A 17,575-nucleotide genomic window follows, 5' to 3' on the forward strand; every position below is an offset into this window, starting at 1 on the left:
AGGGGCGGTTTGGGGGCGTTGGGGGGCGTTTTGGGGGTGTTTTCCACTTTTTGGGGGTGTTTTCTGTGTTTTTTTGGGTGTTTTCCACGTTTCTGGGGGTGTTTTCCGTGTTTTTGGGGGTGTTTTCCACGTTTCTGGGGGTGTTTTCCACAATTTTTTGGGTGTTTTCCACGTTTTTGGGGGTGTTTTCCGTGTTTTTGGGGGTGTTTTCCACGTTTCTGGGGGTGTTTTCTGCGTTTTTTGGGGTGTTTTCCATGTTTCTGGGGGTGTTTTCTGTGTTTTTTGGGGTGTTTTCCACGTTTCTGGGGGTGTTTTCTGTGTTTTTTGGGGTGTTTTCCACGTTTCTGGGGGTGTTTTCCACGTTTTTTGAGGTCTTTTCCGTGTTTTTGACTGTTCTGGGGGGGTTTGGGCTCAGGTTGGCCCCCGGCGCGTGGCTGAACCCGCACCGCAGCCTCCTGGGGAACTACGACGTGAACGTGCTGATGGCGGCGCTGCAGGGGCAGGGGCTGGCGGTGCTCTGGTGGGACAAGAGGAGGTGAGAGGGGGGGAAATGACCCCAAAACCAGCCCCAAATCACCCCCAAACCAGCCCAAAACGACCCCAAAACCAGCCCCAAATCACCCCAAAACCAGCCCCAAATCACCCCAAAACCAGCTCCAACTCACCCTGAAACCAGCCCCAAAACCAACCAAGTCACCCTGAAACCAGCCCCAAATCACCCCAAAACCAGCCCCAAATCACCCCAAAACCAGCCCAAAACCCCAAAACCAGCCCAAACCAGCCCAAAACGAACCCAAAACCAGCCCCATATCACCCCAAAACCAGCCCAAAACGAACCCAAAACCAGCCCAAAACGACACCAAAACCAGCCCCAAATGACCCCAAAACCAGCCCAAAACGAACCCAAAACCAGCCCGAAATGACCCTAAAACCAGCCCGAAATGACCCCAAAAACCAGCCCCAAAACCAACCCTGAAACCAGCCCCAAATCACCCCAAAACCAGCCCGAAATGACCCCAAAACCAGCCCCAAACGACCCCAAAACCAGCCCCAAATCACCCCAAAACCAGCCCAAAACGAACCCAAAACCAGCCCAAAACGACACCAAAACCAGCCCCAAATGACCCCAAAACCAGCCCAAAACGAACCCAAAACCAGCCCGAAATGACCCCAAAAACCAGCCCCCAAACCAACCCTGAAACCAGCCCCAAATCACCCCAAAACCAGCCCGAAATGACCCCAAAACCAGCCCAAAATCACCCCCAAACCAGCCCAAAACGACCCCAAAACCAGCCCCAAATCACCCTGAAACCAGCCCCAAAACCAACCCAAAGTCACCCTGAAACCAGCCCGAAACGACCCCAAAACCAGCCCAAAACGACCCCAAAACCAGCCCCATATCACCCCAAAACCAGCACCCAAATCACCCTGAAACGAGCCCCAAAACCAACCAAGTCACCCTGAAACCAGCCCCAAAACCAACCCAAAGTCACCCTGAAACCAGCCCAAAACGATCCCAAAACCAGCCCGAAATGACCCCCAAACCAGCCCCAAATCACCCCAAAACCAGCCCAAAATCACCCTGAAACCAGCCCCAAAACCAACCCAAAGTCACCCTAAAACCAGCCCGAAATGACCCCAAAACCAACCACAAACCACCCCAAAACCAACCCAAATGACCCTGAAACCAGCCCAAAATGACGCAAAACCAACCCCAAATGACCCCAAAACCAGCCCCAAATCACCCCCAAACCAGCCCAAAACGACCCCAAAACCAGCCCCAAATCACCCCAAAACCAGCCCCAAATCACCCCAAAACCAGCCCAAAACGAACCCAAAACCAGCCCGAAATCACCCCCAAACCAGCCCAAAACGACCCCAAAACCAGCCCCAAATCACCCCAAAACCAGCCCCAAATCACCCCAAAACCAGCCCAAAACGAACCCAAAACCAGCCCGAAATCACCCCCAAACCAGCCCAAAACGAACCCAAAACCAGCCCCATATCACCCCAAAACCAGCCCAAAACGAACCCAAAACCAGCCCAAAACGACACCAAAACCAGCCCCAAATGACCCCAAAACCAGCCCAAAACGACCCCAAAACAGGCCAAAATGACCCCAAATGACCCAAAATGACCCCAAACCAGCCCTAAATCACCCCCAAACACCCCAAAATAACCCCCAAACCACCCTGAAACCACCCAAAATCACCCCAGAAACACTCCAAAACCACCCAACTACCCCAGAAGAACCCCACAATCAAACCCACCCCAAAAACATCCCCAAAACCACCCCACTACCCCAAAATCCACCCAAAAGAACCCCAAAACCACCCAATACCACCCCCAAATCCACCCAAAAGAACCCCCAAAACCACCCCAAAACCACCCAAAAGAACCCCAAAACCACCCCAGACCCCCCCATAAACCCTCCCCCATCCCCCCCAACCCTTCCAATGCCCCAAACCCCTTCAATTCCCCCCAAAATCCAACACCCCCCCAAAATCCACCCAAAACCACCCCAAAACCACGCCACTACACCCAAAACCACCCAAAAGAACCCCCAAAACCACCCAAAAGAACCCTAAAACCACCCCAAAACCACCCAAAAGAACCCTAAAACCACCCCAAAATCCACCCAAAAGAACCCCCAAAACCACCCCAAAACCACCCAAAAGAACCCCAAAACCACCCAAAAGAACCCCCAAAACCACCCCAAAACCACCCAAAAGAACCCCCAAAACCACCCCAAAACCACCCAAAAGAACCCCAAAACCACCCCAGACCCCCCCATAAACCCTCCCCCATCTCCCCCACCCCTTCCAATGCCCCAACCCCCTTCAATCCCCCCCCATTCCATCCCCACAGACCCTTGGAGCTCTTGGTGCTCCCCAACATCTTCGGCTTCATCCTCAACGTCCCCGCGGGGCCTCTCCTGGGGCTGATCCCGATCCCGATCCCGGTGCCGGCCCCGCTCCGCCGCCAGCACTGGCTCTCCCTGCGCTGCTTCCAGGGTGTTTATTACAACCTGGACTCCAAGCTCCCGCACCCCGAGCCCATCGGAGGCGAGGAGGAGCTCAGGTAGGGCTTGGGGGGGATGGTGTTGGGTACCACAGCTCCTGCGTCCTGCATCTGGATCCTGCATCCTCATCCTGCATCCCCATCCTCATCCTGCATCCCCATCCTGCATCCCCATCCTCATCCTGCATCCCGCATCCTCATCCTGCATCCTCATCACACGTCCACATCCTGCATCCCCATCCCACATCCTCATCCTGCATCCCCATCCCACATCCTCATCCTGCATCCTCATCCCACATCCTCATCCCGCATCTGCATCCTCATCCTGCACCCACATCCCACATCCTGCATCTGCATCCTCATCCCGCATCCCCATCTCACATCCACATCCCACATCCTCATCCTGCATCCACATCACACGTCCACATCCTGTATCCTCATCCTGCATCCCCATCCTCATCCCACATCCACATCCCCCATCCTCATCCCACATCCACATCCCCCATCCTCATCCTCATCCTGCATCCACATCACATGTCCACATCCTGCACCTCACATCCTGTATCCTCATCCCGCATCCACATCCTCATCCCACTTCTGCATCCCACATCCACATCCCGCATCCACATCTGCATCCTCATCCTTCATCCACATCCTCATCCCGCATCCCACATCCCCATCCCGCATCCACATCCCACATCCTCATCCTTATTCTGCATCCACATCTGCATCCTCATTCTGCATCCCACATCCTGCATCCTCATCCCACATCCACATCCCGCATCTGCATCCTCATCCTGCACTCACATCACACGTCCACATCCTGCATCCTCATCCCGCATCCACATCCTCATCCCACATCCTCATCCTGCATCTGCATCCTCATCTGCATCCTCATCCTGCATCCACATCTGCATCCTCATTCTGCATCCACATCCGCATCCCACATCCCCATCCTACATCCTGCATCCTCATCCCACTTCTGCATCCCGCATCCTCATCCCGCATCCACATCCTCATCCCTCATCCCGCATCCTCATCCCACATCTACATCTGCATCCTGCATCCTCATCCTGCATCAACATCCTCCATCCCTCATCCCACATCCTGCATCCACATCCTCATCCTGCATCCTCATCCCACTTCTGCATCCTGCATCCACATTCTGCACCTCACATCCTGTATTCTCATCCCGCATCCACATCCTCATCCCACTTCTGCATCCCACATCCACATCTGCATCCTCATCCTGCATCCACATCTGCATCATCATCCCTCATCCTGCATCCTCATCCCACATCCACATCCTCATCCTGCATTCTCATCCCACATCCACATCTGCATCCTCATCCCACTTCTGCATCCCACATCCACATCTGCATCCTCACCCCGCATCCTCATCCTCATCCCTCATCCTGCATCCTCATCCCACATCCACATCCTCATCCCACATCCACATCTGCATCCTCATCCTCATCCCTCATCCTGCATCCTCATCCCACATCCACATCTGCATCCTCATCCTCATCCCTCATCCTGCATCCTCATCCCACATCCACATCTGCATCCTCATCCTCATCCCTCATCCTGCATCGCACATCCTGTATCCTCAGCCCGCATCCCACATCCTGCATCCTCATCTGTCATCCCACATCCCGCACCTCACATCCTGTATCCTCAGCCCGCATCCCGCATCCCCATCCCTCATCCTGCATCCCGCATCCTCATCCACATCTGCATCCATATCCTGCATCCTGCATCCCCATCCTGCATCCCGCATCCCCATCCTGCATCCCGCATCCCCATCCTGCATCCCGCATCCCCATCCCTCATCCTGCATCCCGCATCCTCATCCACATCTGCATCCACATCCCACATCCTGCATCCCACATCCTCATCCCTCATCCTGCATCCTCATCCCACATCCACATCTGCATCCTCATCCCTCATCCACATCCTCATCCCTCATCCTGCATCCCACATCCTGCATCCTCATCTGTCATCCCACATCCTCATCCTACATCCCGCACCTCACATCCTGTATCCTCAGCCTGCATCCCGCATCCCCATCCCTCATCCTGCATCCTCATCCACATCCACATCCCTCATCCACATCCTCATCCGTCATCCCACATCCTCATCCCACATCCCGCACCTCACATCCTGTATCCCCAGCCCGCATCCCACATCCCCATCCCTCATCATGCATCCTCATCCTGTATCCCACATCCCCATCCTGCATCCCACATCCCCATCCTGCATCCCCATCCCCATCCTCATCCTCATCCCTCATCCTGCATCCCCATCCTGCATCCCGCATCCCCATCCCTCATCCTGCACCCTCATCCCACATCCCCATCCCCCATCTGCATCCCCCCCTCCCCAATTCCTCACCTCCCCCTCCCATTCCAGGGCTTTCCTGCGGGATTTCCTCTCCCGAGGCCTCTCCGAGCTCTTCCTGGTGGTTCCCCGCGACGTGGAGGAGGCCGGGGCCTGGCTCAGCACCCACGGGGGGGGCCCCAACGGGCACCGGGAACGGGATTAAAGCTGCTCCCAGCCCGTGGGTGTCTGCTGCGGGGCCTTGGGTGCACGGGAGGGGGGGCTCCGGGGGGAAACTGCCCCAAAGTGAGCCTGAAATCATCCAAAATGAACCAAAATCACCCAAATTAAACCTGAAATCACCCAAAGTGAGCCTGAAATCACCCAAATTAAACCTGAAATCACCCGAAAGGAACCGAAATCACCCAAATTAAACCTGAAATCACCCAAATTAAACCTGAAATCACCCAAATTAAACCTGAAATCACCCGAAAGGAACCGAAATCACCCAAAATGAACCAAAATCACCCAAATTAAACCTGAAAACACCCAAATTAAACCTGAAATCACCCAAATTAAACCTGAAATCACCTGAAATGAGCCTGAAATCACCCAAAATGAACCGAAATCACCCAAATTAAACCTGAAATCACCCAAAATTAACCGAAATCACCCAAATTAAGCCTGAAATCACCCGAACTGAGCCCGAAATCACCCAAATTAAACCTGAAATCACCCAAAATGAACCTGAGATCACTCAAACCTGAAATCACCCTGAGCCCAAAATCACCCAAATTAAAACTGAAATCACCTGAACTGAGCCCCAAATGACCCAAAATGAACCTGAAATCACCCAAACTGAGCCCCAAATCACCCAAAATGAACCCCAAACCACCCAAACTGAACTGAAATCACCCAAATTAAACCTGAAATCACCCAAAGTGAGCCGAAAATCACCCAAATTGAACCTGAGATCACCCAAACTGAGCCCGAAATCACCCACACTGAGCCCCAAACCCCCACAAACTGACCCCAAATCCCCCAAACTGACCCCAAACTCCCCCAAACTGACCCCAAAATCCCCCAGAGCCCCAAACCCCCACAAACTGACCCCAAAATCACCCAAACTGACCCCCAAATCCCCCAAAGTGACCCAAATCCCCCCAAACTGACTCCAAATCCCCCAAACTGACCCCAAATCCCCCAAACTGAGCCCCAAAATCACCCAAACTGAGCCCCAAGTCCCCCGAAGTGACCCCAAATCCCCCAAACTGACCCCAAACCCCCCCAAACTGAGCCCCAAACCCCCCCAAACTGAGCCCAACCCCCCCCAAACTGACCCCAAACCCCCACAAACTGACCCCAAATCCCCCAAACTGACCCAAAATCTCCCAAACTGACCCCAAATCCCCCAGAGCCCCAAACCCCCACAAACTGACCCCAAATCACCCAAACAGAGCCCCAAACCCCCACAAACTGACCCCAAATCCCCCAAACTGACCCCAAACCCCCCCAAACTGACCCCAAAATCCCCCAAACTGACCCAAACCCCCCCAAACTGACCCCAAACCCCCCCAAACTGACCCCAAAATCCCCCAAACTGACCCCAAACCCCCCCCAAACTGACCCCAAATCCCCCAAACTGACCCCCAAATCCCCCAAAGTGACCCAAAATCCCCCAAACTGACCCCAAACCCCCCCAAACTGACCCCAAATCCCCCAAACTGACCCCAAACCCCAACAAACTGACCCCCAAATCCCCCAAACTGACCCCAAATCCCCCAAACTGACCCAAACCCCCACAAACCCCCACAAACTGAACCCAAATCCCCCAAACTGACCCCAAACCCCCACAAACTGACCCCAAATCCTCCAAACTGAACCCAAATCCCCCAGAGCCCCAAACCCCCGCAAACTGACCCCAAACCCCCCCCAAACTGACCCAAAATCCCCCAAACTGACCCCAAAATCCCCCAAACTGACCCCAAAATCCCCCAAACTGACCCCAAACCCGAGCAAACTGACCCCAAACCCCAGCAAACTGACCCCAAAATCCCCCAAACTGACCCCAAATCCCCCAAACTGACCCCAACTCCCCCAAACTGACCCCCAAATCCCCCAAACTGACCCCAAAATCCCCCAAACTGACTCCAAATCCCCCAAACTGACCCCAAATCCCCCAAACTGACCCAAAATCCCCCAAACTGAGCCCAAATCACCCAAACTGAGCCCCAAATCCCCCAAACTGACCCCAAAATCCCCCAAACTGACCCCAAACCCCCCCAAACTGACCCCAAATCCCCGAAACTGACCTCAAACCCCCACAAACCCCCACAAGCTGACCCCAAATCACCCAAACTGACCCCAAACCCCCCCAAACTGACCCAAAACCCCCCCAAACTGACCCAAAATCCCCAAAACTAACCCCAAACCCGTGCTTCCCGTGGGTAATACAAAGCAGCCCCACACGAGGACGAGGAGAGAGCCACAAAAGCCCTCCGCCGGGCCGGATCCAAAGCGCGCACGCTGATTGGTTCGTGGGCTGAACTTTCAGCCAATGGCTGCGCGCCGTTTGGATCCGGCTTGAAGCCGAAGGCGGCAGCGGGTAGGCGCTGTCTCAAGCGCTCCCTGGTGGTCTAGTGGTTAGGATTCGGCGCTCTCACCGCCGCGGCCCGGGTTCGATTCCCGGTCAGGGAAGATGCTTTTTTTTCCCCTTCCCTTTTTCTCTTCCCTCCGCATTGATGAAAGGCTTTAAAACTAACAAAATAAAGGTAAATCACACAAAAAAAACACAAAAATATCACAGCCCTATCGCGATATCAAGCGACAGAGCAGAGGCACCGTGCGCTGGGATTCGAACCCAGGATCTGGGTTCCCCCCGCATTGATGAAAGGCTTTAAAACTAACAAAATAAAGGTAAATCACACAAGAAAAAAGAAAACCAACAAAATATCACACCCCTATCGCGATATCAAGCGACAGAGCAGAGGCACCGTGCGTTGGGATTCGAATCCAGGAGATCCTGGGTTCCCCCCGCATTGTAAAAGGTTTTAAAACTACCAAAATAAAGGTAAATCACACAAGAAAAAAAGAAAACCAACAAAATATCACAGCCCTATCGCGATATCAAGCGACAGAGCAGAGGCACACTTGGGGTTCGAACCCAGCATCTCCTGGGTTCCCCCAGCATTGTAAGAGGCTTTAAAATTAACAAAATAAAGGTAAATCACACAAGAAAAAAGAAAACCAACAAAATATCACACCCCTATCGCGATATCAAGCGACAGAGCAGAGGCACCGTGCGCTGGGATTCGAATCCAGGATCTCCTGGGATCCCTCCGCATTGTAAAAGGTTTTAAAACTAACAAAATAAAGGTAAATCACACAAAAAACCCCACAAAAATATCACAGCCCTATCGCGATATCAAGCGACAGAGCAGAGGCACTGCAGGGATTCGAATCCAGGACCTCCTGGGTTCCCCCCGCATTGATGAAAGGCTTTAAAACTACCAAAATAAAGGTAAATCACACAAGAAAAAAACAACACCCAAAATATCACACCCCTATGCATTGATGAAAGGCTTTAAAACTAACAAAATAAAGGTAAATCACACAAAAAAACACAAAAATATCACAGCCCTATCGCGATTCCCCCGCATTGCATGAAAGGCTTTAAAACTAACAAAATAAAGGTAAATCACACAAGAAAAAAAACAAACCAAAATATCACACCCTTATCGCGATATCAAGCGACAGAGCAGAGGCACCGCTGGGATTCGAACCCAGGATCTCCTGTTTACTAGACAGGCGCTTTAACCAACTAAGCCACGGCGCCGCGTGTCCCAGCACCCGCCCGCGCCCCCCATCTCCGCGTCTTCCGCCCCCCAACGGGGGAGCAACCGGACCCACCGATATTGGGGGGAGCGCCCCACATCGGCCCCTTCCTCGTTAGCACAGTGGGGAGCACCTGGGGGGGGGGAAGCGGGACTCGGTTCCCCGACGGGCAGGCTGAAAATAGCTCTTTTTTAACTCTATTTTCACCCTTTCTCGCCCCTTTTGGGAGCTTTTCCCGACGCCCTTAAACCGAGCTAAGCCTCACCCGTCCCACACACGACCTTAGAACGCTCCCTGCCTTCAACCTCCGGTATTAACCCCGCAGAGCCTTCAATTAAAACCACAGCGTTAATTAAACGCAGATAAACGAGCACTGCGACAGCGTTAATCACGCACGCACCCAACGCGCTCCATCCACACTACGCCACAGCATGAGCGCGGCGGGGGTTTATATAGGCTCATGGCGGACCTGAGTGGGAACTACGTGCTCTTCCCCACCCACCAATCGCATCGCTGCTCCCACCCACCAATCAGAACGCGGCTCGGCAGTTTAAACCTAGAGGGGGTTTTAGCGCGAAAAGAGGGGGTTTATAGCGCGAAAAGAGGGGTTTTTAGCGCGAAAAGGGCGGGATTTGGCGCGTTTTTTGTCTTCTGGGCGCGGTGCTGGGGTGCTTTGGGTTTAGGTGCTCCTTGTGGGAGCCTTTGGTACGCGTTGCTATGGGGGGAGGCTTTGTTAAGCCCCTATGGGGCTTGTAGTCGGGAATCGCCGCGCAGGATGGGGGGATCCTAATGGGAAGGAGAAGACCTGTGAAGCTATCCCGGTGCGATCTGATTGCCCCGGGAGTTAAATCGAGCTCCTCCGGGCGCCCTGATGGACTTTGTGAGGAGGGCAGCTCCTTGTGCGCTTCGGGAGCGTTGTTGTGCGACAGGAGAGGGTATAAGAAAGCCGTAGGAAGAGGGGGGAAAAAAAGGAAGCTAGCAGAGGATGGTTTCGATCCATCGACCTCTGGGTTATGGGCCCAGCACGCTTCCGCTGCGCCACTCTGCTGCTGTTGGTCTCTACTTTCTCCTTCATCCCAACTAAGGGGAGTTGCGGGCCCTCTCCCTTATTGAGGGAGGTGGAAAAACAGGGATCTGGAGCTTTCCCTTTTCCCTAAAAGCTTTTATTTCACCCCAAAAGGAAGTTCGGGGGGGGGATGATGAGGATGCTAAACAATACACACGTGGAGATGCCGGGGATCGAACCCGGGGCCTCATACATGCGAAGCATGCGCTCTACCACTGAGCTACATCCCCTCGGCGCGCCCCGCGCCCACCGCCGCTCTTGGCGCGCCCACCGCCGCTCTTGGCGCGCCCACCGCCTCTCTTGGCGCGCCCACCGCCCCGAGGCCCCGCCCAGCCCCGCCTTGACGGCGCGCCATGGCGCCTCGGCGGAGCCCCGCCGCCGTCGGACGAGGTGGCCGAGTGGTTAAGGCGATGGACTGCTAATCCATTGTGCTCTGCACGCGTGGGTTCGAATCCCATCCTCGTCGGGGCGCTTCGTTTTTCCCTCTTCTCCTTCCCATCGTTTCCCTATTCCCAATCTTCCCCCCACACTTTTCGCCGCACCCCAATGGATCCTCGGGGCTCTTCTTTTGCTCCGTTCCTCATTGACACTTCGGGGTGCGCTTTGCCCTTTACCCAAAGGGGGGTTGGGGACCCCCTTTTCCGTTTTGCCCCCCAAAAAGGCTCCGGGTTTGGGGGTGAATGGGGAAAGAGGGGGGGGGTTATGGTGGGGAGAGGCTGCGGGGGGGGGTGGACGGCAACGCGGGTCTCTGTGGCGCAATCGGTTAGCGCGTTCGGCTGTTAACCGAAAGGTTGGTGGTTCGAGCCCACCCAGGGACGGGGGCTTTGTCCTTTAACCTTTTTTGTTTTTCCTCCACCGGAGCATTGGTTGAGGCGGTTGCGTTTTGAGTGGAAAAAGGCTGGAAACGGCTAAAAACAAGAGGGTTGAGAAGGAAAATGGAAGCTTTGCATTGGCCGGGAATCGAACCCGGGCCTCCCGCGTGGCAGGCGAGAATTCTACCACTGAACCACCAATGCTCCCGCTGAGAGCGCCTCGGGAGCCCCAAAAATAAGGTGATTCACCCCAAAACCACATATTATGATGTATTATGACGTATTACTTACGACCCAAAACTAAGGTGATTCACCCCAAAACCACATATTATGACGTGTTATGACGTATTACTTACGACGGAGGAACCCGTGCTAATCAACCGGGCCGGCTTAAGTAGCATTAATTAGAGGCCCTTCTAATTAATAAGTGGGGTCGAGCACCCAACGTGATGCACAGCCCCGGATCCAAACGGCGCGATCTGATTGGCTGAGAGGCTGTGCAATGAGCGAGCGCTCACTGACCCATCAGAACCGGGGTCCAGGCTGAGCTCGGCCGGATCCAAACGGCGCGATGTGATTGGCCGAGCACGCTTCCCCTTGGCAGGCACTCGCTGACCAATCAGAAGCCGCATTCTGGAGCCGGCGTATTTGCATGAGCACGGTCGCTCCGCAAAGCGAACTGCCGGCTGTCTCAGCCAATGGGAACGCGCGTTTTTCTGATGCCTCATTTGCATAACGCCGCTATAAAAGCGGCGCAGCGGGGCTGTCGTCCTTACTCGGTTTAGTCTCGTTTAAGAGTGACCGGAGCAGCAGCGCAATGCCCGAGCCGGCCAAATCCGCTCCAGCGCCTAAGAAAGGCTCTAAGAAGGCGGTGACAAAGACGCAGAAGAAGGGTGACAAGAAGCGGCGTCGCAGCAGGAAGGAGAGTTACTCCATCTACGTGTATAAGGTGCTGAAGCAGGTCCACCCGGACACCGGCATCTCTTCTAAAGCCATGGGCATCATGAACTCCTTCGTCAACGACATCTTCGAGCGCATCGCCGGCGAAGCGTCGCGCTTGGCGCACTACAACAAGCGCTCCACCATCACCTCGAGGGAGATCCAGACCGCCGTGAGGCTCCTGTTGCCCGGCGAGCTGGCCAAGCACGCCGTTTCCGAGGGCACCAAGGCTGTCACCAAATACACCAGCTCCAAGTAACAGCGGCCGCGGTCGGAGCGACTACAACCCAACGGCTCTTTTCAGAGCCACCCACTTGATCCTGTTAAGAGCTGATAAGCGCTGCGCTCTTGGAGCTTTTAGGGAGATGAGCCGTGTATGCGCAACGGCAACGAACGCTTTAAATCTTGCCTTTAAAAGGCATGGTTCCGCTGCTTTTTAACCAAAACCGAGCTTTTTCCACCTAAATCCCGGCCGCTCCGAGCCAGCCCCGGTCACCTTCGCTTGCGCGGCCGCTTCAAACCGTTGCCGCTCTCTGATTGGATGAGCGCGGACTTCAAAGCGGAGGGGGAAGCGAAGCGCGGTTCCCACTCAGGTCCGTCGCGGGGCTATATAAACCCTGGGGTTGAGGCAGCAGCGGGCATTGTCAGTGGTGGGGGGCGAGGGGCTCGTTCGTTTGCGGAGCGCCCGGGACCGCAGCGGTTCGGCTCTGTAGGTGGGTTTTGTTCCGTTAAGTCTTTATTTAGTGCTACTATAGACGTTAAAGTCGTAAAAACAAAGCTAAGTTTGGTTATGGTGTTGACGGGTGTTTGAGGCCGCTTTTGGGGGCAAAATTAACCCGATAACCCCTTTTATTCCACCCTTTAGCGACCGAGCGGTGCATTCATTTCCCTTCCTGGTCGTGCCGCAGCCGGCTCCAAACCGCGCGCGTTCGTTGTCTGAGCAAACACACCCGCCGCCAATCACCGTGCTGCGTTTGGAGCGGCTGTCTCCATTAGCAGCGTTTAGCTGTTCCTCCCCAGCCAATGAGCGATCGCGGATTGGAGCCTTTTATTTGCATATATGAAGGTTGAGGTGTATTGCAGCCCTTTTCCGGACGCTTTGGGTGGCTCTGAAAAGAGCCTTTGGGTTAAAGAAACGATAAACCGAGGCCACCAAAAGCGAACTCAAACCCCGTCGGGGCTCCCCTCGCCCGCCCTCCCTTTTCACTTGCCCTTGGCCTTGTGGCTGTCGCTCTTCTTGGGTAGCAGCACGGCCTGGATGTTGGGCAACACTCCGCCCTGGGCGATGGTAACGCCGCCCAGCAGCTTGTTGAGCTCCTCGTCGTTTCGCACGGCGAGCTGCAAGTGCCGGGGGATGATACGCGTTTTCTTGTTGTCCCGAGCCGCGTTGCCGGCCAGCTCTAAGATCTCGGCCGTCAAATACTCCATCACGGCCGCTAAATAAACCGGAGCGCCGGCGCCCACCCGCTCCGCGTAGTTGCCCTTACGAAGCAAGCGGTGAACGCGGCCTACGGGGAACTGGAGGCCGGCTCGGGACGAGCGCGACTTGGCCTTAGCGCGGTTCTTACCGCCCTGCTTCCCCCTCCCCGACATCGCCGCTCTACAACTGCTCCCAGCACCGCTCCGCCGCGTCTATTTATACCCTCTCTCGGCTCCAAACGGCGCGTTGTGATTGGTCAAACACTCACAACCAATAGAAAACCGCCGTCTCCTGACCAATGGCAGGGTGCGCTTTGGAGCCGCTTCATTGCTATGGAGCCGAAGGGGAAAGGCAGCGTTGTGGGGTCGGGGCTCCGGGCAGAGCGGGTTTTATTCCGGTACCGGGTTATGGGGTGCGCTCCCCTCCCCTTGCTTCACACACGGAGATGGGGTCGTTTACAGCCGCCTTTGATTGACTCCATTTGTTAGAGTTGTAACGGAGGTTTGCCACTCAGTTCGTTTATAGTCCATATATATATATATATATTCACCAGGGGGAAATCATGTTTGACCAATCTCTTAGCCTTTTATGAGGAAATAACGCGGTGGATGTGGTCTGCCTTGACTTCAGCAAAGCATTTGACACAGTCTCCCACAGCATCCTCACGGCTCAATGGAGGAAGTGTGGTCTGGGTGATCAGGTAGTGAGGTGGACTGCGAACTGGCTGAAGAAGAGAAGCCAGAGAGTTGTAGTCTATGGGGCTGAGTCTAGTTGGAGACCTCTAACTAGTGGAGTGCCTCGAGGGTCAGTACTGGGACCGGTATTATTTAATATATTCATCAACGATTTAGACGAGGGAATTGAGTGTACTATCAGCAAGTTTGCTGATGACACTAAGCTGGGAGGAGTGGCTGACACGCCAGAAGGCTGTGCTGCCATCCAGCGAGACCTGGCCAGGCTGGAGAGTTGGGCAGGGAATAACGGGATGAAATATAACAAGGGGAAGTGTAGAGTCCTGCATCTGGGCAGGAACAACCCCAGGTTCCAGTATAGGTTGGGGAATGACCTGTTAGAGAGCAGTGTAGGGGAGAGGGACCTGGGGACGACAGGATGACCATGAGCCAACACTGTGCCCTTGTGTCTAAGAAGGCCTATGGCATCCTGGGGTGTATTAGAAGGTCGAGAGAGGTCCTCCTTCCCCTCTACTCTGCCCTGGTGAGACCCCATCTGGAATATTGTGTCCAGTTCTGGGCCCCTCAGTTCAAGAAGGACAGGGAGCTGCTGGAGAGAGTCCAGCGAAGGGCAACGAAGATGATTAAGGGAGTGGAGCATCTCCCTTATGAGGAAAGACTGAGGGAGCTGGGTCTCTATAGTTTAGAGAAGAGGTGACCTTATTAGTGTCTATAAATATATAAAGTGGGAGTGTCACGAGGATGGAGCCAGGCTCTACTCAGTGGCAAACAATGATAGGACAAGGGGTAACGGGTCCAAACTGGAACACAAGAGGTTACCACTTAAACTTGAACCAGGGAGGTTGTGGAAACGATCGCCTAAACACGAGATCGTTTCCCTGCTAATACATACGCGTTCGAGCGGTGCCTCCTGGTGGCTGTGGTTAGGGGGGATCGTGAGGAGGAAGGCTTGGTGTTCCTCTTCATCACCGCGAGGAACGCAGACTCAATGGGGTTTCGGCTCCTATCCAAAGCTCAAGCTGGTTTTATGGATCTTAAAGTAGAAACTTGTTATGTTTGCAAATATGACTCTATTTCCTGCTCCTTTTCTTTCTAAAGAGAAGAATGAACGTCTGTATCATCAAGATGCACCGTTAGACAAAGCTTTCCCTGTTCTAAACGACAAGGTTTTAGGCCAGGCATCCTGTATCCTTCTCGTTGTTATGTTAGTTTTAGTGCTGAGGCTACCAAAGCGAAGTTACAGCATTCTTTTAATATACAGAAGTCTACTCTTGATTCGAAAACTTTTCAGATAGAGCAATTTCCATGGCTCTGTATAATCATTTTAACGTGAAAATCCACTCTTTTTATCTACTCTTTTTCACTGTTTATCACTCTTTTTATCTACTTTTTATCTGCTCTTTTTATCACTCTTTTTATCACACTTTTTATCACACTTTTTATCTACTTTTTATCTACTTTTTATCTACTTTTTATCTACTTTTTATCTACTTTTTATCTACTTTTTATCACTCTTTTTATCACTCTTTTTATCTACTCTTTTTCACTTTTTATCACTCTTTTTATCCACTTTTTATCTACTCTTTTTATCACTCTTTTTATCACACTTTTTATCTACTTTTTATCTACTTTTTATCTACTTTTTATCTACTTTTTATCTACTTTTTATCTACTTTTTATCTACTTTTTATCTACTTTTTATCACTCTTTTTATCTACTCTTTTTCACTTTTTATCACTCTTTTTATCCACTTTTTATCTACTCTTTTTATCACTCTTTTTATCTGCTTTTTATCTACTCTTTCACTTTTTATCACTCTTTTTATCTGCTTTTTATCTACTCTTTCACTTTTTATCACTCTTTTTATCTACTCTGTTTATCACTCTTTTTATCTACTTTTTATCTACTCTTTTTCACTTTTTATCACTCTTTTTATCTACTTTTTATCTACTCTTTTTCACTTTTTATCACTCTTTTTATCTACTTTTTATCTGCTCTTTTTATCTACTCTTTTTATCTACTTTTTATCTACTCTTTTTCACTTTTTATCCCTCTTTTTATCACTCTATATTTACCTATAGACTACATCCTTATCTATATGATGTACCTTTATTATAGGCCCATTCACCCTGCCCACCTGATCCTCTTTACTCCTGCGTGGAGGAGAAACGCCCCCGTTCCCTTCCACGCCCTAAAACACCGCTTTAAGAACCCTTTATCCCCCCCTAACCCTATGCAGCGAGGCACAGCTTGAATCCGGACTCGGCACCCTTAAACACGCACCGTTTACACGCCCGTTTTCGCCGTTTAAACGCCCGTTTTCACCGTTTAAACGCCCGTTTTCACTGTTGAAACGCCCGTTTTCGCCATTTAAACGCCCGTTTTCGCCGTTTAAACGCCCGTTTTCGCCGTTTAAACGCCCGTTTTCACCGTTTACACGCCCGTTTTCGCCGTTTACACGCCCGTTTTCGCCGTTTCCACGCCCGTTTTCACCGTTTAAACGCCCGTTTCCACCGTTTTCACCGTTTAAACGCCCGTTTTCGCCGTTTATTGGCCACGCCTCCACCCCCTTCGCCGCCACCCCATTGGTCCGCAGCGGACTGGGAGCCGACGCCGAGCTCGCGGTTCTCACTCCGGTCCGCTCCCAATTCCCCTTCCCCCGCGTGTTCCGTACCCCGAAAAATGCCCGGTTTGGGGGCGTTTTCCCCCCGTTTTTGGGCGTTTTCCACCGTTTTTGGGCGTTTTGGGGGCGTTTTCCCCCTTTTTTGGGCGTTTTCCACCGTTTTTGGGTGTTTCCCCGCGTTTTGGGGGCGTTTTCCCCCCGTTTTTGGGCGTTTTCCACCGTTTTTGGGTGTTTCCCCGCGTTTTGGGGGCGTTTTCCCCCCGTTTTTGGGCGTTTTCCACCGTTTTTGGGTGTTTCCCCGCGTTTTGGGGGCGTTTTCCCCCCGTTTTTGGGTGTTTCCCCGCGTTTTGGGGGCGTTTTCCCCCCGTTTTTGGGCGTTTTCCACCCGTTTTTGGGCGTTTCCCCGCGTTTTGGGGGCGTTTTTCCCCGTTTTCCCCCGTTTTTTGGGGCGTTTTCCCCCCCTTTCCGTCGCCACCCCATAGGGCGGCAGCTATGGGGCTCCAATAGGAGCCCGGATAGCTCAGTCGGCAGAGCATCAGACTTTTAATCTGAGGGTCCAGGGTTCAAGTCCCTGTTCGGGCGAGCGCCGCTCTCCTTTTGCCCCCCTTTGGGGCCCCCCCATTGGCGCTTCACGGGGCCTTGGGGTCGGGTTTTGGGCTGAATTCCGGCGGTTTTGGGGCCTGAGTGTGTCCCGTGTCCCCCCCACACCGCCTCACTTGGATGAGTCCGGAACGAACCAACTCAAGCGGTAAAAGGGGGGGGGGGACACGGGATGAGGCTGGGTCCCTGCTTCCCCCCCCCCAAACCCCACCATTGAGGCTCATTGTGGGCCCCATACTAAAGGATTTC

At 53.1% G+C, this 17,575-nt stretch overlaps 3 protein-coding genes and 8 non-coding genes across 11 annotated transcripts; 6 read left to right on the plus strand and 5 right to left on the minus strand.

Moving 5' to 3' along the window:
- Nucleotides 1-371: 371 nt before the first annotated feature.
- On the plus strand, nt 372-5,566 carry LOC134156308 (josephin-2-like; the record flags this gene model as incomplete). Its single annotated transcript, XM_062604262.1, has 3 exons — nt 372-535; nt 2,869-3,081; nt 5,434-5,566. Coding segments are annotated over 3 exons (510 nt in total), but the record flags the coding sequence as incomplete, so codon positions are not given.
- A 2,399-nt stretch (nt 5,567-7,965) lies between these two features.
- On the plus strand, nt 7,966-8,037 carry TRNAE-CUC (transfer RNA glutamic acid (anticodon CUC)). The gene has a single exon. It is a non-coding gene; the product is annotated as a tRNA-Glu (tRNA).
- A 1,064-nt stretch (nt 8,038-9,101) lies between these two features.
- Nucleotides 9,102-9,175, minus strand: TRNAT-AGU (transfer RNA threonine (anticodon AGU)). The gene has a single exon. It is a non-coding gene; the product is annotated as a tRNA-Thr (tRNA).
- Nucleotides 9,176-10,150: 975 nt separating this feature from the next.
- Nucleotides 10,151-10,222, minus strand: TRNAM-CAU (transfer RNA methionine (anticodon CAU)). The gene has a single exon. It is a non-coding gene; the product is annotated as a tRNA-Met (tRNA).
- Nucleotides 10,223-10,398: 176 nt separating this feature from the next.
- TRNAA-CGC (transfer RNA alanine (anticodon CGC)) lies at nt 10,399-10,470 on the minus strand. The gene has a single exon. It is a non-coding gene; the product is annotated as a tRNA-Ala (tRNA).
- A 154-nt stretch (nt 10,471-10,624) lies between these two features.
- Nucleotides 10,625-10,706, plus strand: TRNAS-GCU (transfer RNA serine (anticodon GCU)). Its single transcript has one exon. It is a non-coding gene; the product is annotated as a tRNA-Ser (tRNA).
- Nucleotides 10,707-10,984: 278 nt separating this feature from the next.
- TRNAN-GUU (transfer RNA asparagine (anticodon GUU)) lies at nt 10,985-11,058 on the plus strand. The gene has a single exon. It is a non-coding gene; the product is annotated as a tRNA-Asn (tRNA).
- Nucleotides 11,059-11,185: 127 nt separating this feature from the next.
- TRNAG-GCC (transfer RNA glycine (anticodon GCC)) lies at nt 11,186-11,256 on the minus strand. Its single transcript has one exon. It is a non-coding gene; the product is annotated as a tRNA-Gly (tRNA).
- Nucleotides 11,257-11,842: 586 nt separating this feature from the next.
- Nucleotides 11,843-12,305, plus strand: LOC134156309 (histone H2B 5). The gene has a single exon (XM_062604263.1). The coding sequence runs from the start codon at nt 11,870-11,872 to the stop codon at nt 12,248-12,250; it is 381 nt and encodes a 126-aa protein (XP_062460247.1). The 5' UTR covers nt 11,843-11,869; the 3' UTR covers nt 12,251-12,305.
- An 889-nt stretch (nt 12,306-13,194) lies between these two features.
- Nucleotides 13,195-13,585, minus strand: LOC134156310 (histone H2A-IV-like). Its single transcript, XM_062604264.1, has one exon. The coding sequence runs from the start codon at nt 13,582-13,584 to the stop codon at nt 13,195-13,197; it is 390 nt and encodes a 129-aa protein (XP_062460248.1). The 5' UTR covers nt 13,585.
- A 3,650-nt stretch (nt 13,586-17,235) lies between these two features.
- On the plus strand, nt 17,236-17,308 carry TRNAK-UUU (transfer RNA lysine (anticodon UUU)). Its single transcript has one exon. It is a non-coding gene; the product is annotated as a tRNA-Lys (tRNA).
- Nucleotides 17,309-17,575: the final 267 nt, after the last annotated feature.

Source organism: Pezoporus occidentalis, unplaced genomic scaffold, assembly GCF_034315485.1.
Source record: "Pezoporus occidentalis ecotype Australia unplaced genomic scaffold, CSIRO_AGI_Poc_V1 ctg840, whole genome shotgun sequence".
In the NCBI taxonomy this organism is placed as follows: Eukaryota; Metazoa; Chordata; class Aves; order Psittaciformes; family Psittacidae; genus Pezoporus; species Pezoporus occidentalis.

What these genes read in the sequence shown, in the direction of transcription:
- LOC134156309 (XM_062604263.1), top strand. Translation starts at nt 11,870, where the DNA reads ATGCCCGAGCCGGCCAAATCCGCTCCAGCGCCTAAGAAAGGCTCTAAG.
- LOC134156310 (XM_062604264.1), bottom strand. Translation starts at nt 13,584, where the DNA reads ATGTCGGGGAGGGGGAAGCAGGGCGGTAAGAACCGCGCTAAGGCCAAG.